The following is a 25,732-nucleotide window of genomic DNA, read 5'->3' as shown; positions in this document are numbered from 1 at the left end:
AGCACGATCACGTTTGTGTTTAAAAAATAAAACTTAGGGGCCAGCCCGGTGGCACAGCGGTTAAGTTCACACGTTCTGCTTCTCAGCAGCCCGGGGGTCGCCAGTTCAGATCCCGGGTGCAGACATGGCACTGCTTGGCACATCATGCTGTGGTAGGCATCCCACATATAAAGTAGAGGAAGATGGGCATGGATGTTAGCTCAGGGCCAGGCTTCCTCAGCAAAAAGAGGAGGACTGGCATAAAAATTACTCCAGCTACAGTGTGCAGAGGTGGACTGGAATCATGTTTAGGGCAAGATGCTCAGTTAGAGAGTGAGTGTTTTTAATTTTCGGAAGAGTGTAGTAAGTATGTTGATGTTTGTGTCACAAAGACATTGAGCTGACCTTAATAGTCACAGAGTGCTTTGACTTGCCTTGGATCAGACTTCTGCCGTGGCTCACACTGTTCTTACTCACTGCAGGAATCACTGAGCATGAGATTAAGCATAAAATCTCTTAGCTGTAATTCAAGTCGTTTAATATGTGAAAGGTTAGTCTATATAGTCAGAGAGCCTTTTGGCTAAAAGCTTTCTCATTTTTCAGCATGGGGTGGGAGAAATAGCATGGAATTTTCTGTATGAATCAGATTTTCCTTGAAGAGAGTGGTTCAGTCTCCAGTGGGCTTTGATGACAGAGATTACATGTGGTTTCCTAAGTTCTGAAGTCTACTGAAATTGGTTAGACAAGGCTTCTAGGCAGGAATGATGGAACACTAACTTTCCTGATCAAACAGCAGTCAAGGGCTCTCCGTCTCCTCCTGCTGCCTTCATCTCCTCGTGCACATGCTTGCAAGAAGTAAAGCAGCTGAAAAGAAAAGAAGAGCTCTAGGTTTAAATGGAAAGAGGGATTTAAAACAGTGTTTTGTTGAAAAATAGGTTTTTGTTTTTTAGAAAAAACAAATAATTTAGTCTACTTTTAGAATATATTTGAGAAAAGTTATAAGTTGTGAGGACCCTTTACTGGCTTGATCCCGTTATTTTTATGGTGTACTTTTTAAAATAACAGCTTATTGAGATATAATTCACATAGCATAAAACTCATCCTTTCAAAGTTTACGGTTCAGTGGTTTTCATCATGTTCCTAGAGTAGTGCAACTGTCACCGTTATCTAGAATTTTACAACATTTTCATCACCCCCAAAAGAAACCCATTAGCAATCACTTCTCATTCCCTCCTTCCTACCCCCTGGCAACCACTAACCTACTTTCTGTTTCTGTGGATTTGCCTATTCTGGACATTTTATATAAATGAAATCATGTAACATATGCCTTTTTCTGTCTGGCTTCTTCCACTTAGTGTAATGTTTTCAAAGTTCATCCATGTTCTGGCATGTGTCAGATGTCAGTGCTTTATTCCTTTTTTGGCTGAATAATATTCCATTCTGTGAATGTATGCCGTATTTTGTTTATCAGTTCCTCATTTGATGGAGATTGGGTTGTTCCCCAATTTGGCTGTTAAATGAATAGGGTTGCTGTGAACATTTATGTACGAGTGTCCATGTGGACAGGTGTTTTCAATCCTTTTGGGTAGGATACTAGAAATGGAATTGCTTGGTCATTTGGTAACTCTGTTGACTTTTTTTGAGGAACTGCCAAATTGTTTTCTAAAAGGGCTACATCATTTTACATTCCCACCAGCAATGCATAAGGGTTCCAACTTTTCCACATCCCCCCTGACAGTCTGTTTGGTTTTTTTTTTCCTGCTTTTTCTCCCCAAATCCCCCCAGTACATAGTTGTGTATTTTTTAGTTGTAGGTCCTTCTAGTTGTGGTATGTGGGACGCTACCTCAGCATGGCCTAATGAGCGGTACCGTGTCCTCGCCCAGGATCTGAACCGGCGAAACCCCAGGCCACCAAAGCAGAGCACGTGAACCCAACCACTGGGCCACAGGGCCGGCCCCGTTACTGTCTTTTATTTTAGCTATCCTAATAGATGTGAAGTGGTAGCCCATTGTGATTTTGATTTGCCATTTCTCTAGTGATTAATGATGTTGAGCATCTTTCCCTGTGCTTATTGGATAGTTGTATGTCCTCTTTGGAAAAATGTCTGTTGAGCTCCTTTGCCCATTTTTTAATTGAGTTTTTTGTTGTTGTTGAATCGTTCCTCATATATTCTGGATACTAGACCCTTATCTGATACATGATTTACAAATATTTTCTCACGTTCTGTGCATTGTCTTTTCACTCTCTTGATAGTATTCTTAGATACACAAGAATTTTTAATTTTGATGATGTCCAGTTTATCTGTTTGTTCTTTTTGTTTGTTGTACGTTTCATGTCATATCTAAGAAACCATTGCCTAACCCACCATCACAAAGATTCACTCGTCCTTTCTTCCATGAGTTTCATAGTTTTAGCTCTGACCTTTAGGTCTTTGATCCATTTTGAATTAATTTTTGTATATGTTGTTAGGTAAGAGTCCAGCATCTTTCTTTTGCGTGTGAATATTTATTTGCCCAGCACCATTTGTTGAAAATAACAGGGTTTTTTTTCCCCCATTGAGTAGTCTTGGCACCTCTTGAAAATCAGTTGACTATGGACAAAAGGGCATCTTTCTGGGCTCTGAATTCTGTCCCTGGGTCTATATCTCTGTCTTTGTGCCAATACCACATTCTCTTGATTACTGTAGGCTTCATAGTAGATTTTGAAATCAGGAAGTGTGAGTCCTCCAACTTTGTTCATTTTTATTTATTTATTTATTTATTTTAGGAAGATTAGCCCTGAGCTAACTGCTGTCAATCCTCCTCTTTTTGCTGAGGAAGACTGGCTCTGAGCTAACATCTGTGCCCATCTTCTTCTGCTTTATATGTGGGACACCTGCCACAGCATGGCTTTTGCCAAGCGGTGCCATGTCGCACCTGGGTTCCAAACCAGCGAGCCCCGGGCCGCCGAAGCCGAACGTATGAACTTAGCAGCTGTGCCACCGGGCCAGCCCCTTTGTTCACTTTTAAAGTTTTGGCTATTCTGGGTTCCTTGCATTCCTATATACATTTTAAGATTAGCTTCTCAATTTCTGCCCCCAAGAAAGGGCAGCTGTGATTTTATAGGGATAGTGTCTCGAGTCACTAGATCAATTTGGAGAGTATTACCATCTTAACATTGTCTTCTAATCTGTGAACAAAATGTCTTCTCACTTATTTAGATTTTCTTTTATCTCTTTCAACAATATTTTACAGTTTTCAGTTTATAAATCTTGCAATTCTTTGGTTAAATTTATTCCTAGGTATTTTATTCTTTTTTATGATATTTAAATGGAATTGTTTCTTTAATTTCATTTTCAAATTGTTCGTTGCTGGTGTATAGAAATACAGTTGAGTATCCGGCCCTGTGGCCGAGTGGTTAAGTTCACCCACTCTGCTTTGGCGGCCCAGGGTTTTGCCAGTTCGGATCCTGGGTGCAGACATGGTACCACTCATCAGGCCATGCCGAAGCGGCGTCCCACATAGCACAACCAGAAGGACCCACAACTAAGAATATTCGACTGTGTACCAGGGGGCTTTGAGGAGAAAAAGGAAAAACAAAATCATTGAAAAAAAAAAAAGAAAGAAAGAAATACAATTGATATTTGTGTGTTGAGCTTGTATCTTACATCCTGGATGGACTTGTTTATTAGCTCTGATAGTCTTTTGTGGATTCCTGAGGATTTTGTAATGTCATTTGCAAACAGATAATTTTGCTTAGTCTTTTTCAATCTGGATGCCTTTTATTTCTTTTCCTTGCCTAATGACCCTGGCTGGAATAGAATGCTTACATTTACTGGAAGTGTCAGAGCAAGCATCCAGGTTGTGCTCCTGGTCTGGGGAGGGCAGGAGTCCGGGAGGTGGCGGTTATTCAGACTTTTCACCAGCAGGTGTGATGTTAGCTGGGAGTTTTTCCTTGGTGTTTCTGATCAACTTGCTTTGATCATGAAAAGGTGTTGAATTTGTCAGAAGCTTCTTCTGCATGTGGGATAACCATGGTTTTTGTCCTTTAGTTCTGTTAATATAGTGTGTTACATTGATTCATTTTCATATGTTAAACAAGCCTTGTATTCCTAGGATATGGCATACTTTTCCTTTTATTAAAATACTGTTTATTCTTGTAGCAGAGAAATTGAGTTTTGGTTATCTCTTCTGACTTTTCCATTTTAGAATAATTTGCTATGAATTTTTTTTTTAGTGATCTACTGACTAGATAATGATATACAGATTTTTTCTTTTGTCACATTTTATCCAATCTAGTTATGATTTGGAGAAACTCAATTTTGAGTGTTTTCGATTATGGAGTCTCCAGTGGAGAATCTTACTGTTTCTCTTCCACTTTTTATTTTGGTGGAAGCTTATAATTCACTTCTATCAATTCATGTCTGGTTTCTGAGCCGAAAACTTTTGCCTTTGGGGATCTGCTTTAAAAAGACATAATTAGGGGCCAGCCCAATGGCCTAGTGGTTAAGTTCATGTGTTTCGCTTTGGTGGCCCAGAGTTCATGGGTTCAGATCCCAGGCACAGACCTATGCGCCGTTCATCACGCCATGCTGTGGTGGCATCTCACGTATGAAATAGAGGAAGATTGGCACAGATGTTAGCTCAGCAACAATCTTCCTTACCAAAGAAATAAAGATGTAGTTAGAAACGCAGTATACGTATTGCAATTATTTATATGCAAATATATCTAATTATATCTAATTTTTATATATATACACACACATTTATTTATTTGTGTCTGCTGGTGGAAGTTTTTCCACTTTTTCTTTTACGTAAATGTGTAATATTCTAGAGTGCTCTATCATTGTATTCATCATAATAAGTGGAGATTATCTGATTTATCTGACATCCTCATAAGACTTTTCTTGGAAAAGCAGATAATACTCCTTAATCAGAATATATCTTGCAGAATTTTTGAGTGTGATTTTCAAAAAGCCTCCTGTCACTGGACTGGTGTTCAGTCCTTGTAATCTGCATGCCGCTCTGACAAGTGCTACAGAGCACAACCTCAGCTCCCCTCTTCTAAGTTCAGAGATAGGGCAGAGAGGTGATCGGTTTAGTACTGGTGGGAAAGGACCTGGGTGGGCTGAGTTAGGTGAACTTGCTGGTAGTGGAAGCACATACTCCTTAGAGAGAACTCAAGAAAGAATGGGAGGGGAGGAAGTGGAGGCACTGAGCGCAGACAGCCGTCCAGCTTTGCTTTAAGAGGAGAGAGAAGTGTAGCGGTGGCTGGAAGGGGATGTGGGGCCAGCCTTTTTTGTTTTTGTCTTTTAACATGAGAGGTCACAGCATTTCTGTTTGAAAACGAGGATGATCTGTTAGAGGGGAGAACAGACGGTGCTGCACAGAGGGAGGATTGTTGGAGGAGCAGGGTCCTTGAGGAGGCTGGGTGGGATAGGCCCTCCTGCCCTGGCTGGTCCTAGCTAGAAGCAGTGGCTCCTCCTTTTGCCACAGGGGAAGGGAGAGCATGTCACGGCAGGTGGTGCATTTGATGGTGGGAGCGTATGGACGATCTCTTCTGGGCACTTCTGTTTTTTATTGAAATAAGCAGAATCATTAATGGAAATTGAGGTGGGTGGCTGGGGTGCCAGGAGTTTGAGGAGAGGAAAAGGTGTGAAGAGGTTGTTGTGAGGTGAGAGGAGGGAGCAGTGATCTGGGCACGTCCAAAGGAAATCAGGGTCTGTGGGTGTGGTGGGACGTGTACTAGTCACTCGTTCACTGTCGTTGCTGTGTGGTCCTCTGCTGTGGGTCCATAATTTATGCACCCTTTCTACTGTTGATGGACACAGTGGTTGTCCGGTTTTCCCTGGCACGAGCGGTGTGAGAGTTTCTGTTGCTCCCCATCCTTATGAGCACTTGGAACGGTCTTTTTAATTTCTGCCATTTCTGGCAGGTGTTACTTGCCTTTCCCTGACAGCTGACAGGGTTGAATACCATTTTGCATATTTACTGGTCTAGAATCAGTTTTGTTGGTACCTTAAGGGGAAGTAGATGATTGACTTTAACTGTGACCGCTTCTTGGGACTCTTTCTAACACAGTCCCTGGTAATGAGGCGGAGCATGTTAGGAAGAGGGCTGTGGTCTCAGGAGGAGCATGCTGAGCTCCAGGCCTCCCTTCCATCTGCTGGTGTCTGTTTAGGCGAGTGGGGCTGCATTAATTACCTGAAACATACTGTGGTCACCAGCCAAGAGGTGGTGTTTAAATAACTCTCCACACCTTGAACTACCTGAAGGAAGAAAATGAAACTGCTGGAAACTGTATCTCCCATCTAATTGTTGTCATGGGATCATTTTGTTTTGACAATGACTCAGTAATTTTAGATGATAAGTTCTAAGTACCATATTTTACTTATTTGGTAAATAGACAAGTTGATTGTGGTAGCCGGGCATTGATAGGATTTTAAGCAGGGTGGTAATGCTATTTATGCCTTTAAAAAGATTCTTCCATCTTCTTTGTGGAGACTGGACTCTGAGGGGCAGGAGAGGAAGTGAGGGGGGTTGTTGCAATAATTCAGCCAGAGACGATGGTCACTTTGGACATAGGGCAATGGCGGTAAGATTGACAGAAGTAGAAGAAATGAAATATTCACATTTGTGTGTTTTGTTTTGTTTTGAGAAGCTTAAAAGTTTGGAAAAGTACAAGAATAGTATAACTCCTGTATACTCACCCCCAGAATCTGCCACTAGAGCTATCTGTCTTCCTTCATTTCTGTGGCTCAGTATCTGTGTAAATGATCTGTCCAAGGTTCTAGGCTCCAGGATCCAGTGACAGGTTTCTGGATCTTCGTAATGCTGACCCCATGTGAGCTGGCACATGACCCCAGACATCCTGGTTATCAGCAGCTGTACCACCTCTGGAATCTTACTTTCAGGGGCTGCCCCCTCTCTGATTTCCACCTCCTGTACTTCTGCCTCCGTTGGGCTCCTACCCCACTCCACCTTCCTTCAGTCCATCTTTTTCCTGTCCCTCACCCTTCTCCCTGTGCCTCCCCTCCGCTCAGCTGGATTCCAGGGTCTAACACTGGGTCACTCCTTACTCCTTTTAACCTCTTTGCCTCTCTCAGCCCTGTTGTCATACTCCTGGCAAAACCCCAAACCTAGTTTAAGCTGCCATCTGCCTGCTCTGAGCCTACACCCACGCGACTGGACAGGGTGGCTAGAGACACACAGCTACGGGAGCTGTACTGAATGATCTCATTTACAGTCAGCACTTCATTCACTGAAGTGTCAGTCCCAGGGGCAAGGACTTTTTGCCTCGTATGTCCCCAGTGCCTAGTGCAGCATGCAGCACGTGCCGTATAGTAGTCACTCAGTATGTTTGCTGAATTTAAAAAATAAACTGCTCACCTCAGATCTCACCTGGACGTTGATACTGAGACAGTCTGGCATTTCTCTAGTGTGGTCACTCCTGTCTTTTCCGAGAAGACTTCCTTCATGTGTTCCCCCAAATCGCCTGTACCCCCTCCCTTTCACTCTTAGCAGATTAATCTTCTCTCATTCCTCATTGAAGAAATAGATCCAGTCTTATGAACTCTCATCTTCCCAAGCCCAGGTTCACAGCCTGCTCTTCTGTACCATGCACCCCTGACCCCCTCCCCAAATGGAGGTATGCCTGCTCCTTTCTTCCGCAGCCCCCCACTTGGGCTCTAGACCTCCATTGTTCCTGCCTGTCTTCTAACCCTGTTCTCTCTCCTGCATCATCAGTTTGTCCCCCTACTACATCATGCCCATGGGCACACGGACTTGACTTCACATTCTCCATCTTTAGAAATCCCATTGACTACATTTCCCCTTGAGTTCTCCCCCTTCCCCCTCCACATTTATTTGTTCCTGCTTCCTCATATCATAGTGATGTTGTCTTACATCCAGTGCCTCTTTCCTTATCACCTGCCCGCTCCCAGCCATGAAGCATCCTCAGCAGCCCCTTAATAACATCTTATACTGCTAACTTCTGATTTCCTGATTTTGAACAGTAAGTACTGACTTCCTGTTATGTATGATAACTGATATTTTGGCTCTTTTAATAACATCACCTTCCGCCCACATGGGCCCCTTTCCCCCCCAAAGAAGGGAGTTGAGAGAATTCTATTACAAGTCTTGGTTATGTCAGTATTAAGTTGACCATGTAAGTACTGGTCATTACCGATATATGTATTCTTTTTTGTACAAGTTTTCATTTTTCCTAGAGCTAATGATTTCCTAATTTTTTCATATACTTAGTTTTCTGTCTTTAGTGCTGTTTTTTCTTTTTAAACAGACACGTCAACAGATCTGTCAAATACCTGGTAGTAACTTTTCCCAAACACACCAGCTAATGCTCAGCCTTTCTTTGGCCAGACAGCCTCTCCTAGCCAGTCTTTTCCTGCCTGGACTGCTGTCTCCAGGGCTGGTGGCTGCATGGCTCCTGTCTTGGGACTTCCTATACCATTGTAGGGATGTCAGATCCCCCATTTTCTTTTGCCTTGGTTTATTCTCATTTTGCCACATTACATCTTCTAGTGGTTTCCCGAGAAAGGAATTTGTGTTGTTGTTTTACTCTTTGCATGAATTATTTTTTCTCAGAATCTTGAGGGTGACTGGTCTTCCATCCCCCATTTTCATGCATCCTTTGTGGTGCCGTCTGATTCCCTTTGTGGGTGACCCATTTGTTTTCTCTGGAGAATTTGAGAGCCTCCCTTTTATTCTTGGTGTTCTAGATTTCACAGTGATGTGCCTTGTGCTGGGTCTGTCCAGCAGTTGTGGGGGTGCTCCATGGACCCTGTCAGCCTGGAAATGCAGGTGCTTCTGCTTGGGGAAACTCTTGTCTTGCTCCTTTGGTTTTTTCCCTTCCTTTTCTCTGTCGTCTTTCTGGAACTTAACTGGATGATGGGCCACCTAAATCAGTCTTCTGATTACCTCTTCTTTCCTGTTGTCTATCTCTTTGTCTTTTTGCTCTATGCTTTAGAAGAGGTCTTGAGTTTTAAAATTGTTTACTATTACCATTTGAATTTCAAAGAGCACTTCCTTGTTCTTTTTTCTTTTTTGTAGCATGCTACTCATCTGCTAGGGACCCCACTGGATGTAGTGACATCCTGCCCCCACTTACTGCCTGGGGCTGCCACTGCGGACGAGCCGAGTAAAGTGCCCAGCACCTGCTTCTCTGTCAGACATGGGTGACAGCAGCCCTGCCTCAGGCTGTTGTGAGGCTCACCAGGTTCCTACAGGGGTTGTGCTTGGTTAGAACAGCACTTGGCACCTAGCAAGCACTCAGCCAACACTGGTAATGGGATTACTGTTATTAGGAATTAGCTCCTTGTGGACATTAATTGTCATTTCTTTGACATTTTATTGATGCATTGTCCCTTTTTGCTCCAAGTCCTTTGTTTGTTTTGGCATTTTCTCTGCATGGCCGCAGATCCTGAGCTGTTGGTTCATGTTTAAGATGGAGCCGATAGGTAGTTCTGTGAGCAGGTGGGCCTTTTCACCTGGAGGGCTTCCCCGTGGTTGGTCGTTTCTTTAAACACCCAAACTGTTGAATTTTGAGGCCTTTTCTCCCGGGCTTTGGCATTTCGGAGAGAAACCCTGGGGATCGTGGAGCAGTTCACTCCTGGCGGCCAGCATTTGGGAAGCAAGGAAGTGAGAGTAGCCGTGTGCTCCTACCTGACAGGAGAAGGGTGGTTTGGGGACCCAGTGGTTCTGTAAGCAGACTTTCTGCCATCTCCCTGCCCAGCACCTAGTACGGAGCCTGCCCAAGGCCCTTGGCACGTTGAGACCTTCGCCTCCTGCGCAGAATTTCGAGCATCATCAGTCAGTCCCCACTCCTCTGGCCCCTTGCCGTCATCCACGTTTGTCAAAGCCTGCTCACACTCGCTGCCTTGTAGACCGATGCCTATTCACTTTCCTTCGGGCACCTTAGTGCAGTTGGGAAGGAAAGGAGATGAGCACATCGCATGAGCTACCACACTTGACTGAAAGTCTGAAATGGTTCTTAGGGGCTGCTGAGCATGGGTCATAGTTTTTGAGGATGATGTAAACACTTAGTAAGTTCTGCAGAGTGCCTCGGTGTGGGCTGTTTGTGCCATTGCAAAGGAGCCTCCCTTTGGCTCTTGAAAGAGACCTGATGCCACCAGGATGGCCAGGAGCTGCTGGTCTGTGCTATGCACAGGGGCTCCTGGCCGCTCAGACAGAAAAGGGACAGAATTGGAGTCATCTCACAGCACATGGTAGTTTTAAAATACCCGCCACAGTGTCCTCAGTCAGTACCATATTTATGCTTTTAGCATCAGTCTAGTTTTGTAAAGTAATGTCTATCAGATTAAATTCATGTTGGTAATTTAAATTTTATTGGTTTTGTAATTTTGTTAGTATTTACTTTGTATATTTATTTTGATTTTAGAGCTCTTCTAAACTCTACAGAGGGTATTTCTAATTTTAGGTTCATACATATTTATGTAGCTTAATGAAAATAATTTCTCACCACTGGCAGACATCGGAGTTTCTCTTTTAAAAGATTCACTCCATTTTAATTAAGTTTGAAAATCACTGACAGAGCTAGAATACCATTAATTATATAATATTGTACCCCCCCGGGTATAAATGACATAGATTTAGTTAGTCCCTTTTAGTCCAGTACAGAATATTTTAGTTTCATTCAAGCCAATTAGGTTATTTTGAGTATTTGATTTAAAAAGTGACACTTCTAACAAGAAGCAGCTTAATCCTTTTTTAAAGTCAGTAAATTGTGCCAATACAATAAGAACTTGTTTTGCAGGAAATCACATTAACAATTATTTTGTTGTTAATTTTTTCTGCTTTTTCTCCCCAAATCCCCCCAGTACACAGTTGTGTACTGTAGTTGTGGGTCCTTCTAGTTGTGGCACGTGGGATGCCGCCTCAACGTGGCCTGACAAGCAGTCCTGTGTCTGAGCCCAGGATCCCAACCGGTGAAACACTGGGCCGCCAAAGCAGAGTGCGCGAACTTAAGCACTCGGCCACGGGGCCGGCCCCATTAACAATTGTTTTGATTAAAACGTTTTTGCAGGCTTTGAAGAATTGCATTATATTATGGCCACTTTGTGGAGGGGAATTCTTCAAGTAGTTTCAACTTTGGGGTTCGTTTCCTATTAGTAGATAAGTTGTTTGTAATCGCCATTTAGCAGTATTTATCTTGAAACGCTTGTGACCTCAGTGGTGCTGTGGCCCTGGTGTGTGCAGAGCAGTCACATTCCTTTGCCAGTAGGACAGGCCCTTTGGGTTGGTGCCCCAGTAGCGAGGATGAGTTTGTAGTGATGCAGCCTTTCTTTGGAGCGGCCAGAGATGAGATTTTCTGGGGCAGCTGACTGAGAGTCCACTTGTGGCCATAGAATGAGCTGACACCAGCCCCTCGGAGACCACACCCAGTTCTTTGTCTGTATTCAGTCAGCTCTCAGTGCACCTGAGCTCCAGAGGAAGCCACTAGAGTCCATCATGGGGTATTTTTCCCGACTCGGTAGTCTGTGTCATAAATCCAGATCAAGTATTAGCCGTAGGACACCTAAGGACTTTCCCAGCACTTGGCTTTGTTCTTGTACCCTGGGCCACCCCTAGTGAGCTGATACCCAAGGTCTTTGTGTTGATAGTGTCAGACATCTCAGGTGCCTGACCGACAGTAGCTCACAGGTAATGATGTCATCATTATGAATGGCGGTGACTTTATCCAGACAATGAACTAGGACCTGTACTGTCTATAATGTTATTTTGTGCAGAAGCCAACTGAAGTTACTGCTTAGAATAAAATATTTCTGTTAATATTAGGCCTGCTTTACAAAATTAGGCAGCAGTCTTCTAGGACAATTGTTTTCTGTTTTTTTCCTTCTCAAAATTAATTTTCTGCATTTTTACTCTATATCCTTATATGAAGACAACCCAGTCTAGATAAATCTTGGTGCACCAGGGACAAGGCATTAAATCAGTTGAGCAAAACCCATAAATGCATATGTGCTTGTGGGTTCTGGGTACCAGCACCAAGAAGTGGCTGCTGAATAATTACAAGTTTCCTGTGAAAATTCCAGGGAGAAAGTTTTGTGTATGTTTATCTTTCTTTGATCCTTTTTATTGATTTTTTTATATTCATTGTGACTCCTCTCAAAATCATAATCTGGTAAATTGCTTTTATATTTTCTTGACAGCTGATATCATCTCAACTGTTGAATTTAATTACTCTGGAGATCTTCTTGCAACAGGAGACAAGGGCGGCAGAGTTGTTATTTTTCAGCGGGAACAAGAGGTCAGTAATTTACAATCCACAAACCAAATGAAATCATTCAGCCCTCTCAACACTTACAAGGAAGGAAGCACAATTGTTTCGGTTATACCACGTTAACCATATAGAATCTTCTTTTAGAAATTATCTCAGGGGTGAGCGAGAACATATGTGTTTCAGCTCACTGACATCTAACCACTGAGCCCCATGAAGTCCCCAGTGCCCTTGTCTTTAGGGTAGGAAGCAAGTCCTTGCCCTACGCTCAGGTTGGTGGGGTTCTGCATTTATTCGCTTTCATCCTGTAGTTACTTGAAGTGGCTGTCTGTGAATTCTCTTCCCAAGCCCGTGGCGGTGCTGTAATGCTCATTCAGTGAATGGCTTCCACAGCACGACCTGCAGAGGAGATCCTGTGTGTCTTGTGTGTCAATTCTCTCCCCGTCCTCAGTCAGACGCGCAGCACTGGTTCCTCCACGCCCCTTTGAGGGCTGCCCTGTCAGTGCTGGGAAGAGAGGGAGGCCTCAGAACCTGGGCCTTAGAGGAGCCCATGCATGAATCTCATGCAGGAGCACTGGTTTTAGGCCGTTCCCCTTCTTTGTGGGGGCATGCCGTGGGGGGCACTTCTTTTTGTTATGCATGAGAGGAGAATGGGAAGTAGGACAGGCCTTGCCCATCTTTTGCTTCTGGTGAACCTCATCAGACTTCTTAATGGGGCCGACAGAGGAAGCAAGGTAATGGTCTGTGGTGCAGGCATTCCCAGCCAGAACCTCAGCACAGCAGGCCTGGGTTTCTGTAAAGTGTCTGTCCTGCTTTTTCCTTGACAGGCTCACAAATAGGATTCCTGTTCATCCTGTCTGTTTCCTGGCAGATCAGTGGGCTGTTACTTTTTCATCTCCAAATTTAGTCTGAATTTCTGTGATAAAACTTTGGTATGGAGGCTAGAAGCCCCTTGTTCCCTTCCGTGTAGATCTTCTGCCCTGGCGCCAGTGAGGGGTGCTTAGGGGCTTCTGTAGGAGGGTGAGCCCTGAGCCCCCCGTGAGAGTGGAGGACTGCTTAGTAAATGGGAAGAGATTTATGGGGTACCAGCGTCTCATTAGTAAAATATAGCTGTTGCAGCTTTTATTTTGATTATGTCCATATAAATTAAAATTTTTTTAAATCTTATTTTCTCATTTGGGATGGTGAGAATTCTTTGTGAATATTATATATATTATCATTAATCTTTCTAACTCGTCACAGAAAATTTGATAAGTTTATAATTTTGCATTCTTATCCCAGAGATAGATTATCACACTGTGCTGCTTAAAAAGAACTCTATACTTTACTTTTTTCAACGGAAGTGAAAATGGGCGGTGGTGTTTGAATATTACTTTTAGCAGAAGGAATATTTAACAGATTGCTGAATCATAGCTGTCTTTAATTTAACAGGTCACTTTTAGCTCCTTAAAGTTTGCCATTTTAATGATATCCTTATAGAATATGAAATTTTTCTTGTTTTTTGGGGGGTCGTTGTTTAAACCTAAAACATACTAGCTTCAAATGTGAAATAGATTGTGGTAAAATTCAAACATCTTGCTATAAATAAATACATTGGGCATTAGAGTTTTGAGAACCTGTCACATTGTGTTTAGTTCAGATTATAAGTCATTGTTATGTGAATTGACAGATTAGCAGCAAGTCCCTAAAGATGTTTAAATTTGATAAAACTTACCAATTACAGCTTAATAAACCCTGGGCAACATTTTCCCCCCATACTTTTCTTCATATTTTCGTTAGCATAAAAAGAGCTTTCAAATTCCATCTGCTTTTAAAATATTCTAGTGGTTGCTATGTATACTCCTCACTGTAGACTTGAGTTTTCCAGTGTGGATAAGAGAGTAGAAACTTACTGTATTTTCATCCATAACCAAAGATACAATTGACGATATTGCAGCAGCACTAGGATGAAACTGCTGCCAGTTGAACTGCCACAGCTCTCAGTTAGAAGCTGCATCAAGGTTTCAGAGGTGTCCGCACGTGCAAGTTAGAATTGCTGAAGCAGAGAGGATTGCTGAAGGGTAAGGCAGTGCCCTGCTAGACTGGGGAAGGTGCCGGATGTTAGGTTAAGACGTCTGCTTGATGGGGAGCCATTGGAAAGTCCTGGCTGTGCAGAAGGCAGGAGGTAGGAAGCATAGTTAGCAATGTGATTTTCAGGGCTTTTCCTGTTGGGCAGCAGAGCCCTCTGTCCAAGGAAGCCCAGAGTGTAAATCTAAGGGAGCAGCATTTATGGATGTGGCTCTTCAGCCCGCGGCCCTTGGAGCTCAGCTTTGCAGTTCACTGTGCATCAGGCCTCCCAAGATCTTTGGCTCCCACCGCTCCGCAGAATTCCTCCTATTTGAGTAGTTCATCTAGTTACGTCAGAGAGCAGCATGCCTACGAACACAGTGAGCGTCAGCCTCCCTTTCCTGAGTGTTTATCCTGTCCCAGCGGCTCAGGCTGGAGCCCTAGCGGGCTTGGGCTCTGCTCTTCCGCTCAGAATCGATCGCCATGTCCTGGCAAGTCTCCCTCAGAGTCCCTTGCTCTCACCTTTTCTGCTCTTACCTCTCCCTAGACATGGCGTGAAGACCACTCAGTGCTTAGAGGCCCCTCACAGGCTGATGGAGATCTCGGAGCATTGGACAAGAGTGGAGGGGTTCAGCGGTCGACTTGGGTTGGGTCTTTGGGGTGGGGGTAAAGTGCAGGAAGCAGCAGGAAGACAGCCCGCAGCGAAGGAGCGTCTGTCTCGGCTCTTGGCGGGCACGGCCAGGGAAGTACAGGCAGCACTTTGACGTGGGCCTTCACTTCACTGCTCCCATTCTTCTACTTTTTCTTAGTAGGTTAATGTCTTACGGCATGGGACTTATTGATTCTACAGGTTTTTCTTTGTAAATGTTTGATTTTGTTGTGTTTATGCGAGTTAGGAGTACCTTTTGGTGTATTACACTTTTTTGTCGAGGGGGTGGGGGTAGTGAAGAAGGAGAGTAGTTTAAATAGCATTAACCACCAAGACAACCTACTCGTGGAAATCATGTAACAGCAATTTCCAAGGTCCTGCCGAGGAAGGCTTGATTTCAAGGAATATACGATACTTAAGAAGTCACTGCGGTGGAGAGACTTGGGTAGTGTTTTGCTGTGTTTTCTCGTAATAGTGATCCTAATTCAGAAATATAAAGAAGTATCTAGACATAAAGGTTCATTTGTTTAGTTCAATTTCTTTTACACACTTACTAAAGTGTTAAAAACGGAAGATTTTATATATTGATTATAGAGCAAGAATTAAAATATTGGTCTCTTTGATTTTTAATTATGATATATTTAATATGTCCTAGAGAATGTCATTTTGGACATACAGAAGGTATCAGAGATGAACATAAATATACTAGTGAACCCGCGACCCAGATGCTATGGAAGAAAAGAACCCTCAGCACAGAGATGTGCGCCCGTTGTACTCTTCCCTCATTTCGTCTTTCTGCTTTACTCCCAAGTCTTATCTTACTCTCCCTCTGTCTTCCCAGAGTTGGCCGTTACAGTCATGTACCACATAACGCTGTTTTAGGTCAACAGCAGCGGTCCCGTAAGATTAGTACCGGGTAGCCTAGGTGTGTAGTAGGCTGTGCCATCTGGGCTCGTGTAAGTGCACTCTATGATGCTTGCACAATGACGCGATCACCTAACGATGCATTTCTCTGAGAACATGTCCCCGTTGTTAAGCAATCATGACTGTATTTTGAAGGTGGCATATGTCCCAAGCATGCTTGTCTCCTTTTACTACAATCTATAGAATTGTTTTGTGTGTCAAAAATTTGCATAAAAGGTAACGTACTATGGGTATTTTTATGCAACTTACCTCTCTTACACAGACTGCAGTTTTTGCCCCTGCTGGTCCATTTATTGTAACTGCTGGATGGTGTTCGTTGCATGACTGCTATTTAGCAGGCTTCTTCCCTGGTCGACAGGAGCATTGTGTTGGCTGGCTCGTACAGGTGAAGGTGCAGTGCACGTCCCTGTGGCCAGCTCCTGGAGACCTGGGCCAACTCAGCAGACTCTCCCCAGGGCCAAATTGCAAACATTCCCACCTGGTGGGCCTCTCTCACAACTACTCCCCTCTTGCGGGGTAGCACAGAAGCAGCCAGAGCCTGTGCCTGTACCAGGGAGCCTGGCTGTGTTCTGGGAACCCACACTCACTCCCGCAGGGGGCTGGCCGTGGCAGCCCCGGCCCTAGAGGGGATGCCAGAAGTGGAAGAGAGGGGCTGGGAGGTCGTCTTTCTTACTTGTTTTTCCAAGTAAATTAATTTTGAGGGTCATCTGTTTGACATTTTCTTGACCCAGGATTTTTTTTTAACTTTTAAAAATGTGTGTGGTCATTTGATATTCAACTTGGTCATACTAAATTTTTCTCTGCCCCGTGCTTTGTTCATTAAAACAGCTTCATGTTTCATTGCAGAATAAAAGCCGCCCTCATTCTAGGGGAGAATATAATGTTTACAGTACCTTTCAAAGTCATGAACCAGAGTTTGACTATTTGAAAAGTCTAGAAATTGAGGAAAAAATTAATAAAATTAGGTGGTTACCACAACAGAATGCTGCTCATTTTCTACTCTCTACAAATGGTAAGAACTTTTTTTTTAAGTGGTTATTTGATTTAGGATTTTATTTTTAATTTTTTGTGTGTGGGTTACTTTTTATTTTAACCCATTCTAGAAGTTATTTCTGCTTTAACCTTCGGGAGGAGTGGGTAAATTATTAGCTAGGTAGCAAGTGGTAGGTTGAAAACTCAAAGTATGCAAAAACACTCACACACACTCCCAGTGTGACATGACTCAGCTTTGTGTATGTTTCTGCATCTTTACTTTCTGTGGGAAACAAAATATTCATCCATAATGAGAAATGCCGATGTTCAAAGACTCCTAGCTCATAGACCAATGTAGAATCGCAGAGTTTTGTAATTAATACTCAACTAATAGTGGTACGTGATATGGTTTTTCTTTTAATATGGAGAATGAGGTTTTTATTTTCAGATAAAACTATTAAGTTATGGAAAATAAGTGAACGGGATAAAAGAGCAGAAGGTTATAACTTGAAAGATGAAGATGGACGGCTTCGAGATCCGTTTAGAATTACAGCACTACGGGTATACATTTTCTTTAAATTATCTGATGCTTTTCATAAATTAATCAAAAGTAATGCTTAAGTTAGCTGTTTAGAGAATACTATTGAGTAAAAATACTATGAGATATGCCTTCTTGATTCATAAAAGTTATTTGTAATAATCATAATCATGTTTATGTATATGTGTTAAAAACAAGATTCCTCATATTTTCACAAAAGCAAAAATTCTCTCATTATCTTCAGAAAATAGAATACTACTAAAGAAAAGACTCAGATTTAATTTCACAAGAGAAATCTTTCTAAATGTATCAGCTGCCTTTCACTCTGAAGGTTCACAATAGCACACTGGTCAGAATGAAGGCTGGGGGTTCGGGATGCTTCCCTAGATGAAATAACAGGTTGTAGATGCAATAGGATAGTTTTAATTGAATTTCCTCTGGGTTAGCTAGGGCAGGTTCTGATGTTTCAGACTTCTTTGCCTATCCATCCATGAGCATCATTACTTCTTTTTTCTAATTGTTAAATTCTTCACTCCATTTTTGGTGCCCCTAGGTACAGTATGAAATGATCATATTTCATCACTTCTGATACCTAGATGTTTTTTTACATTTTGACGTCCCTGAAATTGAGTAAAACTTAAAATCTCAGCGTCTTGTAGTTGGCCCAGTGGTGCACACCCTTAGTGGTGTCTTAAGTTAGCTGAAATTCGGGAAAGCTTAAACAAACGCGAGTCCCACCCAGACACCCCGGTGAGACACAGAGGTGCTGCCCTGTGAGTGCTCAGGGCCAAGTGGCAGCAGGAGAGTGGCACTAGCTCCCGGGAGGCCCTGGGACAGGCCTCTGCCCAGTACCTCTGGAAACTGTGGGCTGGGGGCTTGTTTTTAACAAGGTGCTCCCTAAAACAACTCTGCATGGTACGTTTGAGAACTCTTGGCTGGTTTGTTTGTGTTTAAACAGGTTTTAGAACTTTGTTAAAATATTGTGTATCAAATGAAGACCTGATGAACCCATTCCAGATGAGTAGTTGAGGTGCTGCACAGGAGGACGCTGTACGCAGAAACCTTTCCCCACTCCACACCCCCCTGTAGGGACACTGGGCGCAGGGTGTGTGAGCTCTCCTGTGCTGGGTGCATGCATGGTGCTGAGATAGCAGGTACACAGGACAGAGGCATGGCCCAGCAACAAAGGCCGCGCTACTAGGAGTTAGGAACCCATTGGGGTGAGACCAGGTAAGTGTTCTGAGGAGAAGTGCAGGATGCGACAGTTGTCAAAAGACCTCTTAGGTCCATAGTGTCGCCATATTTCCAAGGGGTTGAGACTAAGAAAGATAAGTAATTTGCTCAAATCTAGTTTCTAGAACCCCAATTTGAATGAAGTTGTTGGATCCAAACGTTGGTAACTTTTAATAGGCCATGCTACTGCTTTTGCATCCATGAATTAGTGACAGCTTTTAGATAAAGCACTGTTAGTGACAGTAACACTAATTTTATAGTTCCCGACAGGTAAACCGTGTATTTTAAATCATAAGTGTAATAGAACGGTTAAGGCACTGGGTGTCCTATGGGGTGTACTTAACCCCACTCCCACCCCGTCCATCTCTCCCCTGCCTCCCGCCCGAGCACGCTCACCCCTCTCTCGGCAACCCAGGTTCCTCCCATAACCAGGCCTGCTTCACCACACCGTGATGCTTACATGCCTGTTTCAGAAAACTTAATAGGTCTTAATAGGCCCAATCTTGGTTTTATTCGAGGCTGCTTTTATGCATTTAACCTAAATAAAACTGGTCTAATTGGTGGCCAAAGTGAAGCCTATGAGAGGTAAAGTTCCATCAAGAACTCTTTGATGAACCACAGTGTGGGTAAGAGAGCACAGCTGGGTCACTGTGGACAGTGACATCTTCATGAGCTCACCCCTCTCAAAGTCCAGCATGGGCTGTTAATTTGTCTCTACTGGGTAAGAGTCGGAAATGTTGCTCTTTTTAAATTTTGTTTTCCTCTTAAATTATTTTCTTGCCAGAAAAGGGATTTATGAAGGACTCTTTCTATTGTATGTATTATAGTTGTCACATGATTTGATTCATTAGAGACTTGTTAGAGGAGTGTGGCAGGTCTGTCCTATGCCCATAGAACTGACACTTCCTGCTCTAGAGAATGCAAATGTGTGGTCAGGCCTTAAGTGATTTAGAACGAGGGAAGTATTTCTGTATCTGTTACCCCAAGTTCATTTTTACAGGATTTTGGCCAGAGAAGACTAAATTGGGAGATTTCCTCCCAATTTTTTTTTTTTAGTTTAGATTTTTTTTGTTGTTAGTTCCTAGACTGGATTCTGACTCCTGGTGATCCTGTGTCCAGCAGAGTGGAGCCCTGCCCGGTCTTTCTGCGCCGTCCTCTCCCCTTCCCACACTGTCGCACAGTGCTCCGCTGCTATTCACAGGGTTTTCCTGGCCAGTATCGTTAATTTTTTTTTTTTTTTAAAGATTCTGCTTTTTTCTGCTAGGTGTCAGTGGTATTGGGCCTTTTTGTCTTTCTCACATGTGGACGCTTTCACCCATGAGTGCATCCCTGCCTCTGGCTTGGGCCACACGTGTGCTCGAGCTGGCGTCCTCCCTCTCATCCTTCCCCTGGCTAACTCCTCTCCACTTTTTCCGTTTCTGTGTAGATGTCCAATTCCCTGGGAAGCCTTTTCTGACCACGGCATTCGTCACAGAGATGATGTTTTTGTGCTTTTCTTTTTTTAACCTTTCATTGAAGTATAATATAAATACTAAAAAATATCTCTGCCGTATAAGTGAACAGCTTTGTGAGTGTTCACAGGCTGGACCCGCACATGTAGCCAGCACCACATCAAGAAATGGCACTTCATCAGCTCCCCAGGCCCCCTCCCAAGGCTGGTGATGTGTATACTGAGCGGCAGACCACTAATGGAGTGAAGGAGAGGGCTCACACGCCTGGCTCGTGCCCTGGAGGCAGCGCCTGCAAGGGGCAAAGAAAGGGAGGGTCTTGCCTGGTCTCCTGTGAAGACTGTGCTGTCAGGGGCTCATGGCCGCAGGGACAGACAGGAGTGTGAAGCCCCCGTCAGCGCGGTGCCCTGCAGGTACTTTGCTTAGGTGCCGCTTTCATCCTCTTTTCTTCAGCAAAATGGAATCAGCCTTGGTCGTGGCAGCAAGGAGGAACAGCTGGGAATAGACAGTATCCCATTTTGTAGCCTTTTGTCACAACTCTGTTAATCGGTTATTTTGGGTATTACCTGTACAAAACTGTTACTTAAGTGTCACAACTCTATTAATCGGTTATTTTGGGTATTACCTGTACAAAACTGTTACTTAAGTGTGAATATAGATTTGTGCCATTTTGTTATCTGATATAAGTGTTCTAATTTTATGCTGCTGTGATCTTTGTTTTGAATTCCTATCTCCTTCCATTTTTAGGTCCCGGTATTGAAGCCCATGGACCTTATGGTAGAAGCAAGCCCACGGCGTGTTTTTGCAAACGCTCACACGTATCATGTAAATTCCATTTCAGTAAATAGTGACCATGAAACATATCTTTCTGCAGATGACCTGAGAATTAATCTGTGGCATTTGGAAATCACAGATAGAAGTTTTAGTATCCTTCATCAGATGGGCAGGCCGGCATTCTTCGTAGGCTTGTTTTGCAGATGGGTGATTCTCACCTGCATTTATACTCCTGTATCTCAGTCTACTCTTCGAATATGGTTTGCTACATAGTAGCCTGTGAATGTAAGTTCTCTGCAATTTAAAGTGTTTGTCCCTAAAAATAGGAACTTATCTCTGCCGTTGGGGAAAGTTCTCTATATAATGGGAGTGACCTCAAGTCCATTGCCTCCCTGGTTGAATCAGAGGCAGTTTTAAATAGTGTAGATTTGGAAGTTCAGTGTCGCCTGTTCTTTTTTTCCTTCTTCTAAATTTGCTAATAGGTAATAGAATAGAAAATACTGGCTTTGGTTAGAGTGATGTTTAATTACTCAACCAGAGAAGTGACTGATGATGTAAGAGTTCTGTTTTAGGGGGCTGGCCCCGCGGCTGAGTAGTTAAGTTCGCGTGCTCTGCTTCGGCGGTGCAGGGTTTCGCTAGTTCAAATCCTGGGCATGGACATGGCACCACTCATCAAGCCATGCTGAGGCGGTGTCCCACATGCCACAACTAGAAGGACCCACAACTAAAAAATACACAACTATGTACCGGGGGGCTTTGGGAGAAAAAAAAAAAAGAGTTCTGTTTTAGGAGACAAGCTGTTTCAGGAATAGTGAAAGACTCATTTCTTTTAGATGATATCGTGGTACTGTTATTTTTAAGATGAAAATCTAAATATTGCTGGCTAATCATGCATTTAAAAAGTTACTGATTTCTCCAGAAAATGAGAGAGGCTTCTGATACGTGCATATCAGGTGACTTCAGTCAGACTTTTCCACCTCGTGGAGTGGTGTCCAGCTGGCCAGAGTTGGACGATAATCCTCGATGAGTCCTGTGCTCAGCTCAGACCAGGCTTTACTTAGGAAAATCTCATGAAGTATGTGATTCTTAAATTCTAGCATTTCACATGTAAATTTTATTACTTGTTGTCATTTTACTTGGTTTGGTTCCTTAGTTTATGAGGTAGTGTGCGTGGCAGCACTGGCATCTCTGTAGCGAGCCAGCAGTTGGAGGAAGCCTAGGCGGGGTGTACCCCCAGGGTGCGGTGATGCTCAAGGCAGCCATGCTAGTGAACTGACAGCATTTCTAACTCCCTCTGTTTCTCTTTCTTCGACTTTGTATAAACTGTGTCCCCTGCTTTCTCTTTATTCTCCCTAAACGCTTATGTTTTTAATAATTTTTCCTTTTGGTGATACATAACCAAAATTCCAATAATACAGAGGAAGGAAGATTCTCACCCTTAATCTCACCCTTTGGAAGTAGCCATTGTAAGTTTGAGGCAAAGCCTTCCAAGCTTTTTATGTCTGTGTTTTAAAAACAACTGGGCTCTTCTTGTGCACAGTGATAATGAAGTTTCCAGCACTAGGGAGGGTCGGGAAGCCCGTATCCAGCTCAACTACCTTGGCATCAAGTCTCTCCAAGCTTTTCTCTTCCTCTAAAGTCAAGGCACTGGAATGTGCCTCCTTGGACTATTGTGAGAACTAACAGAATAGAAGCAGAACTCTCAGCACAGTGCCTGCTGCACAGCAGTAAACCCCTACCATTAGCCTCAGTTTTTCTTAACATATTACGACCATCTTTCCATGTCAGTAGGAATACAGGTTTGTAACTGCAGAACTCATCGTATATATGTTCCATTATTTTATGAACGCCTCTGAGGAGCTGTCCATCATTTCCACTTCATCCCTGTGCACACTGCTACAGCATGTGGCTGTGTTCGTGCATCTTTGTACACTTATGTTAGACCTAGTCCCCAGGACTTGAGCTGGACTGAAGGGCCGTGCATTGTACGTTTTCATGCAGAATCTGAGACTGAGGTGCTCATTACTAGCTGTGAGTACTGTGCTTGTTTTCAGCAGAAAATTAGGTATTTAACAATTAACTTTTCATGACCAGCCCCATCGCCAAGTCTTTAACTTTGCACAGTCCACTTTGGCGGCCCAGGGTTTCGCCAGTTCAGATCCTGGACACAGAGCTAGCACCGCTAGTCAGGTCACGCTGAGGCGGTGTCCCACGTAGCACAAGAAGAGGGACCTACAACTGGAACACACAACTGTGCACTTGGGGGCTTTGGGGGGAGGAGGAGAAGAAGAAGAAGAAGACGACAAAAGATTGGCAACAGGTGTTAGCTCAGGTGCTCATCTTTAAAAAAAAATACTAACTTTTCAATTCTGTGAAACCAAAATAAGACAGTTTTTAATTTCTTTGATTGTTGCTGAGTTACAATATCTATTAATCTGATGTCCATTTTTGTGATTTTTTTACCATCCTTTGTCATTTTTTCTCCTGTGGAAGTTCCTATTTTTCGTTAATGATTTGTGAGAACTGTAAAACATAAAGCATTTGTTTATGCAGTCATATCTTTGATTGCTTTTTAAAAAATTCTGTCCCATGCTCATGCTTCAGATGCCCTCCCCTGTGAACAACACTCTAAAGCACATACACTTTCATATACTTACATTATTAACCCTTTTAAACTACCTTTGATCCACTCCATGAGAGGGATGGGGGCTAATTGTCTTCTCCCAGATGCTCAGCCCCCTGCCCCAGTGCCCTCATAGCTCTGTACACACAGCCCTCCTTGGGCTGCTCCTCTGACATCTGTCCTTCAGTGTGCCTCGGGCTGCTGCTCCCCTGGTTAATCTTGAGACCGTGCCCAGCTGTGCCATTGGGCAAGCTCTTGCCTGAGCTGGGGTGCTGCTCTGTGGAGGTGGCTCCTTCCCCACCCTGGGCCGTTTCCTCACTGGCTTGTGCTGACCGGTCCTTCTCGAACCTGCTGGGAGCTCTTTGGCACTTAGCCTTGCGGGCCCCATGAGCTTTCCCAGACTCCCAGCCTGCATCCCTCACCCTACACAGTGGCCTGGGAACGCCCCAGGTGGCACACTAGGGAGCTGTAGGGCTCTAGTCCCCCTGGGGTCACTGCCCGTGCTGTCTGATGTCCAGTGACTTGAGCTGTGGTGTCCCCTAGTTTGTCAGCTTTCCTAGTTTCAGTGGAGGGGTACAGTCTGGTCTCTGCTGCTCTGTGTTGGCCCAAAGCCAACTTCTACTCTTGTGTTTTTTTCAGTTGAATGACTTCTGTATTTGGCAACCTACCATGTGACATTGTTCTAAGGAAGAAAAAGCTCTTGATGTCAGATACTTGGAAAAGCAGAAGCTTTTGGAATTTGGCTCTACTCTTGTGTGTGTAGTTATTTATGGATATAAGTTAGGGATTTTGTGCAGCTGGGTGCTTGCTTTTCTTATTTAGATCATTTAGTATGTATTTGGCCATGAAAGTCTGTTCATAGAAGGTTAGTAGTAGCAACAGATGAAGGCAGCACTCGTGTCTGTGTGTAGATCCAGCTCCATCGGGCACATTACTGCGGTCTGATTAATGCATTAACGCAGTTGCTCTTACTGGAGCGCTGGAGCGTTTCTCTGGCATATAATATGTATAATCGCTGCTTTGACATCTAATCTCTTAAACCTTGCTGCTGGGTTATTCCACGCCTGCTGTTGGCGTGGATGAGGACTAAAAATACCAGCAAGTGCTCCGCCTTAACTGTGCGCTCCAGACATTGTGGATATTAAGCCTGCAAACATGGAAGAGCTGACGGAGGTGATCACTGCGGCCGAGTTCCACCCGCACCAGTGTAACGTGTTTGTCTACAGCAGCAGCAAAGGGACCATCCGACTGTGTGACATGCGCTCCTCGGCCCTGTGCGACAGGCACTCCAAGTGTAAGTGCAGGCCTGTTTAAAGTGTCTCCTTTAAATCTCCTGTTTTCCAGACGCAAAACCCTCTCCAGAGACTTAGAGGCTTCTTCGGGTATCCGTATCCCCATGCAAGCTTAGGACCCTTCCTGTGCTTCCTAAGTCCCAGTGTGGCTCTGTCATGGGCTATTGCTGCTAAGAAGTGAAACACGAGGTCGTGCTTCCACAGACTCTGTGGTGGGGAAACCCTGTGGGTTTGCTCCTGCCCAGAATCTCTGCTTCGTCAGAGGGATCTTTGGCCGGGTCCAGCCACAACCGTTGGTTGCCTCTGGTTCTGAGCATTAGGACCACACTGAGGCTGCCAGCCGCCTTGCACTCGTAACCCTCCTCAGCTGTTGGAATGGGCTCTGTTCACAGTGGGCTCAGGTGAACGTCTGGTGCTTTACTCCACTGAGCCTTGAAGTTCCCTCTAGGTGTGGAGACTTTGAGTTTCATTTTTATTTTTAGCCATAAAGAATAGGCCCAACTCTGTAGGAAACCAGTAGTCTTGTGTGTACTGCATTGTGACGCACGTAATAGGAACTCTGCTGACATGTCCCTGAGGGACTGGTGGATGAGCCCCCCGCTGTCCCCGTCCAGGAGAGTGCTAATGCCTCCATACCCTGAGATGCTAGGTTTCCGTGCAGTCGGCGCATTGGTCAGTCTGTCTAGCGTGTCTCCCTCCTACAGTACACCACCACCAGCAGTCCTAACGTTAAATGTGCTTGCTGACCAGGTCTCAGTAACCTTTTGCCACCTTCTCTTGTTTTGAGGCTAAAGTGTGCTGAAGAACACTTACCCTTGTAGAATTCCTGCAATGAAGAATGAGTCTTTTAAGAACCTTTGGCCTGTGTCTTCAAGATAGCATTCTTGAATAAACAATTTTAGATTCCAAGAGTAGTTTTATTTGTCAGCAAAGTAATTTATTTGAGTAAATGCTCGATATTGCCACCAGCTTACTGAAAATTAACTTCAAATGCAGAGCCAAGAAACATACAGGTTCCT

At 43.8% G+C, this 25,732-nt stretch overlaps 1 protein-coding gene across 5 annotated transcripts in view; it reads left to right on the top strand.

Annotated features, from left to right (window-relative positions):
• The window catches only part of PPP2R2D (protein phosphatase 2 regulatory subunit Bdelta), a 49,758-nt gene that overhangs the window by 14,938 nt on the left and 9,088 nt on the right, over window positions 1–25,732 (top strand). For 3 of the 5 annotated variants that reach the window (XM_044748490.2, XM_044748498.2, XM_070480868.1), the window contains exons 3-7: window positions 12,147–12,244; window positions 16,680–16,845; window positions 17,254–17,366; window positions 20,772–20,949; window positions 24,551–24,715. In XM_044748490.2, coding sequence (XP_044604425.1) covers window positions 12,147–12,244; window positions 16,680–16,845; window positions 17,254–17,366; window positions 20,772–20,949; window positions 24,551–24,715 — 720 coding nt within the window. The remainder of the gene's footprint in view (window positions 1–12,146; window positions 12,245–16,679; window positions 16,846–17,253; window positions 17,367–20,771; window positions 20,950–24,550; window positions 24,716–25,732) is intronic. The other 2 variants (XM_070480884.1, XM_044748502.2) reach the window with 2 other exon arrangements.

This window comes from Equus asinus, chromosome 2, assembly GCF_041296235.1.
Source record: "Equus asinus isolate D_3611 breed Donkey chromosome 2, EquAss-T2T_v2, whole genome shotgun sequence".
Lineage (NCBI taxonomy): Eukaryota > Metazoa > Chordata > Mammalia > Perissodactyla > Equidae > Equus > Equus asinus.
This window is presented reverse-complemented; position numbering and strand designations above follow the sequence as displayed.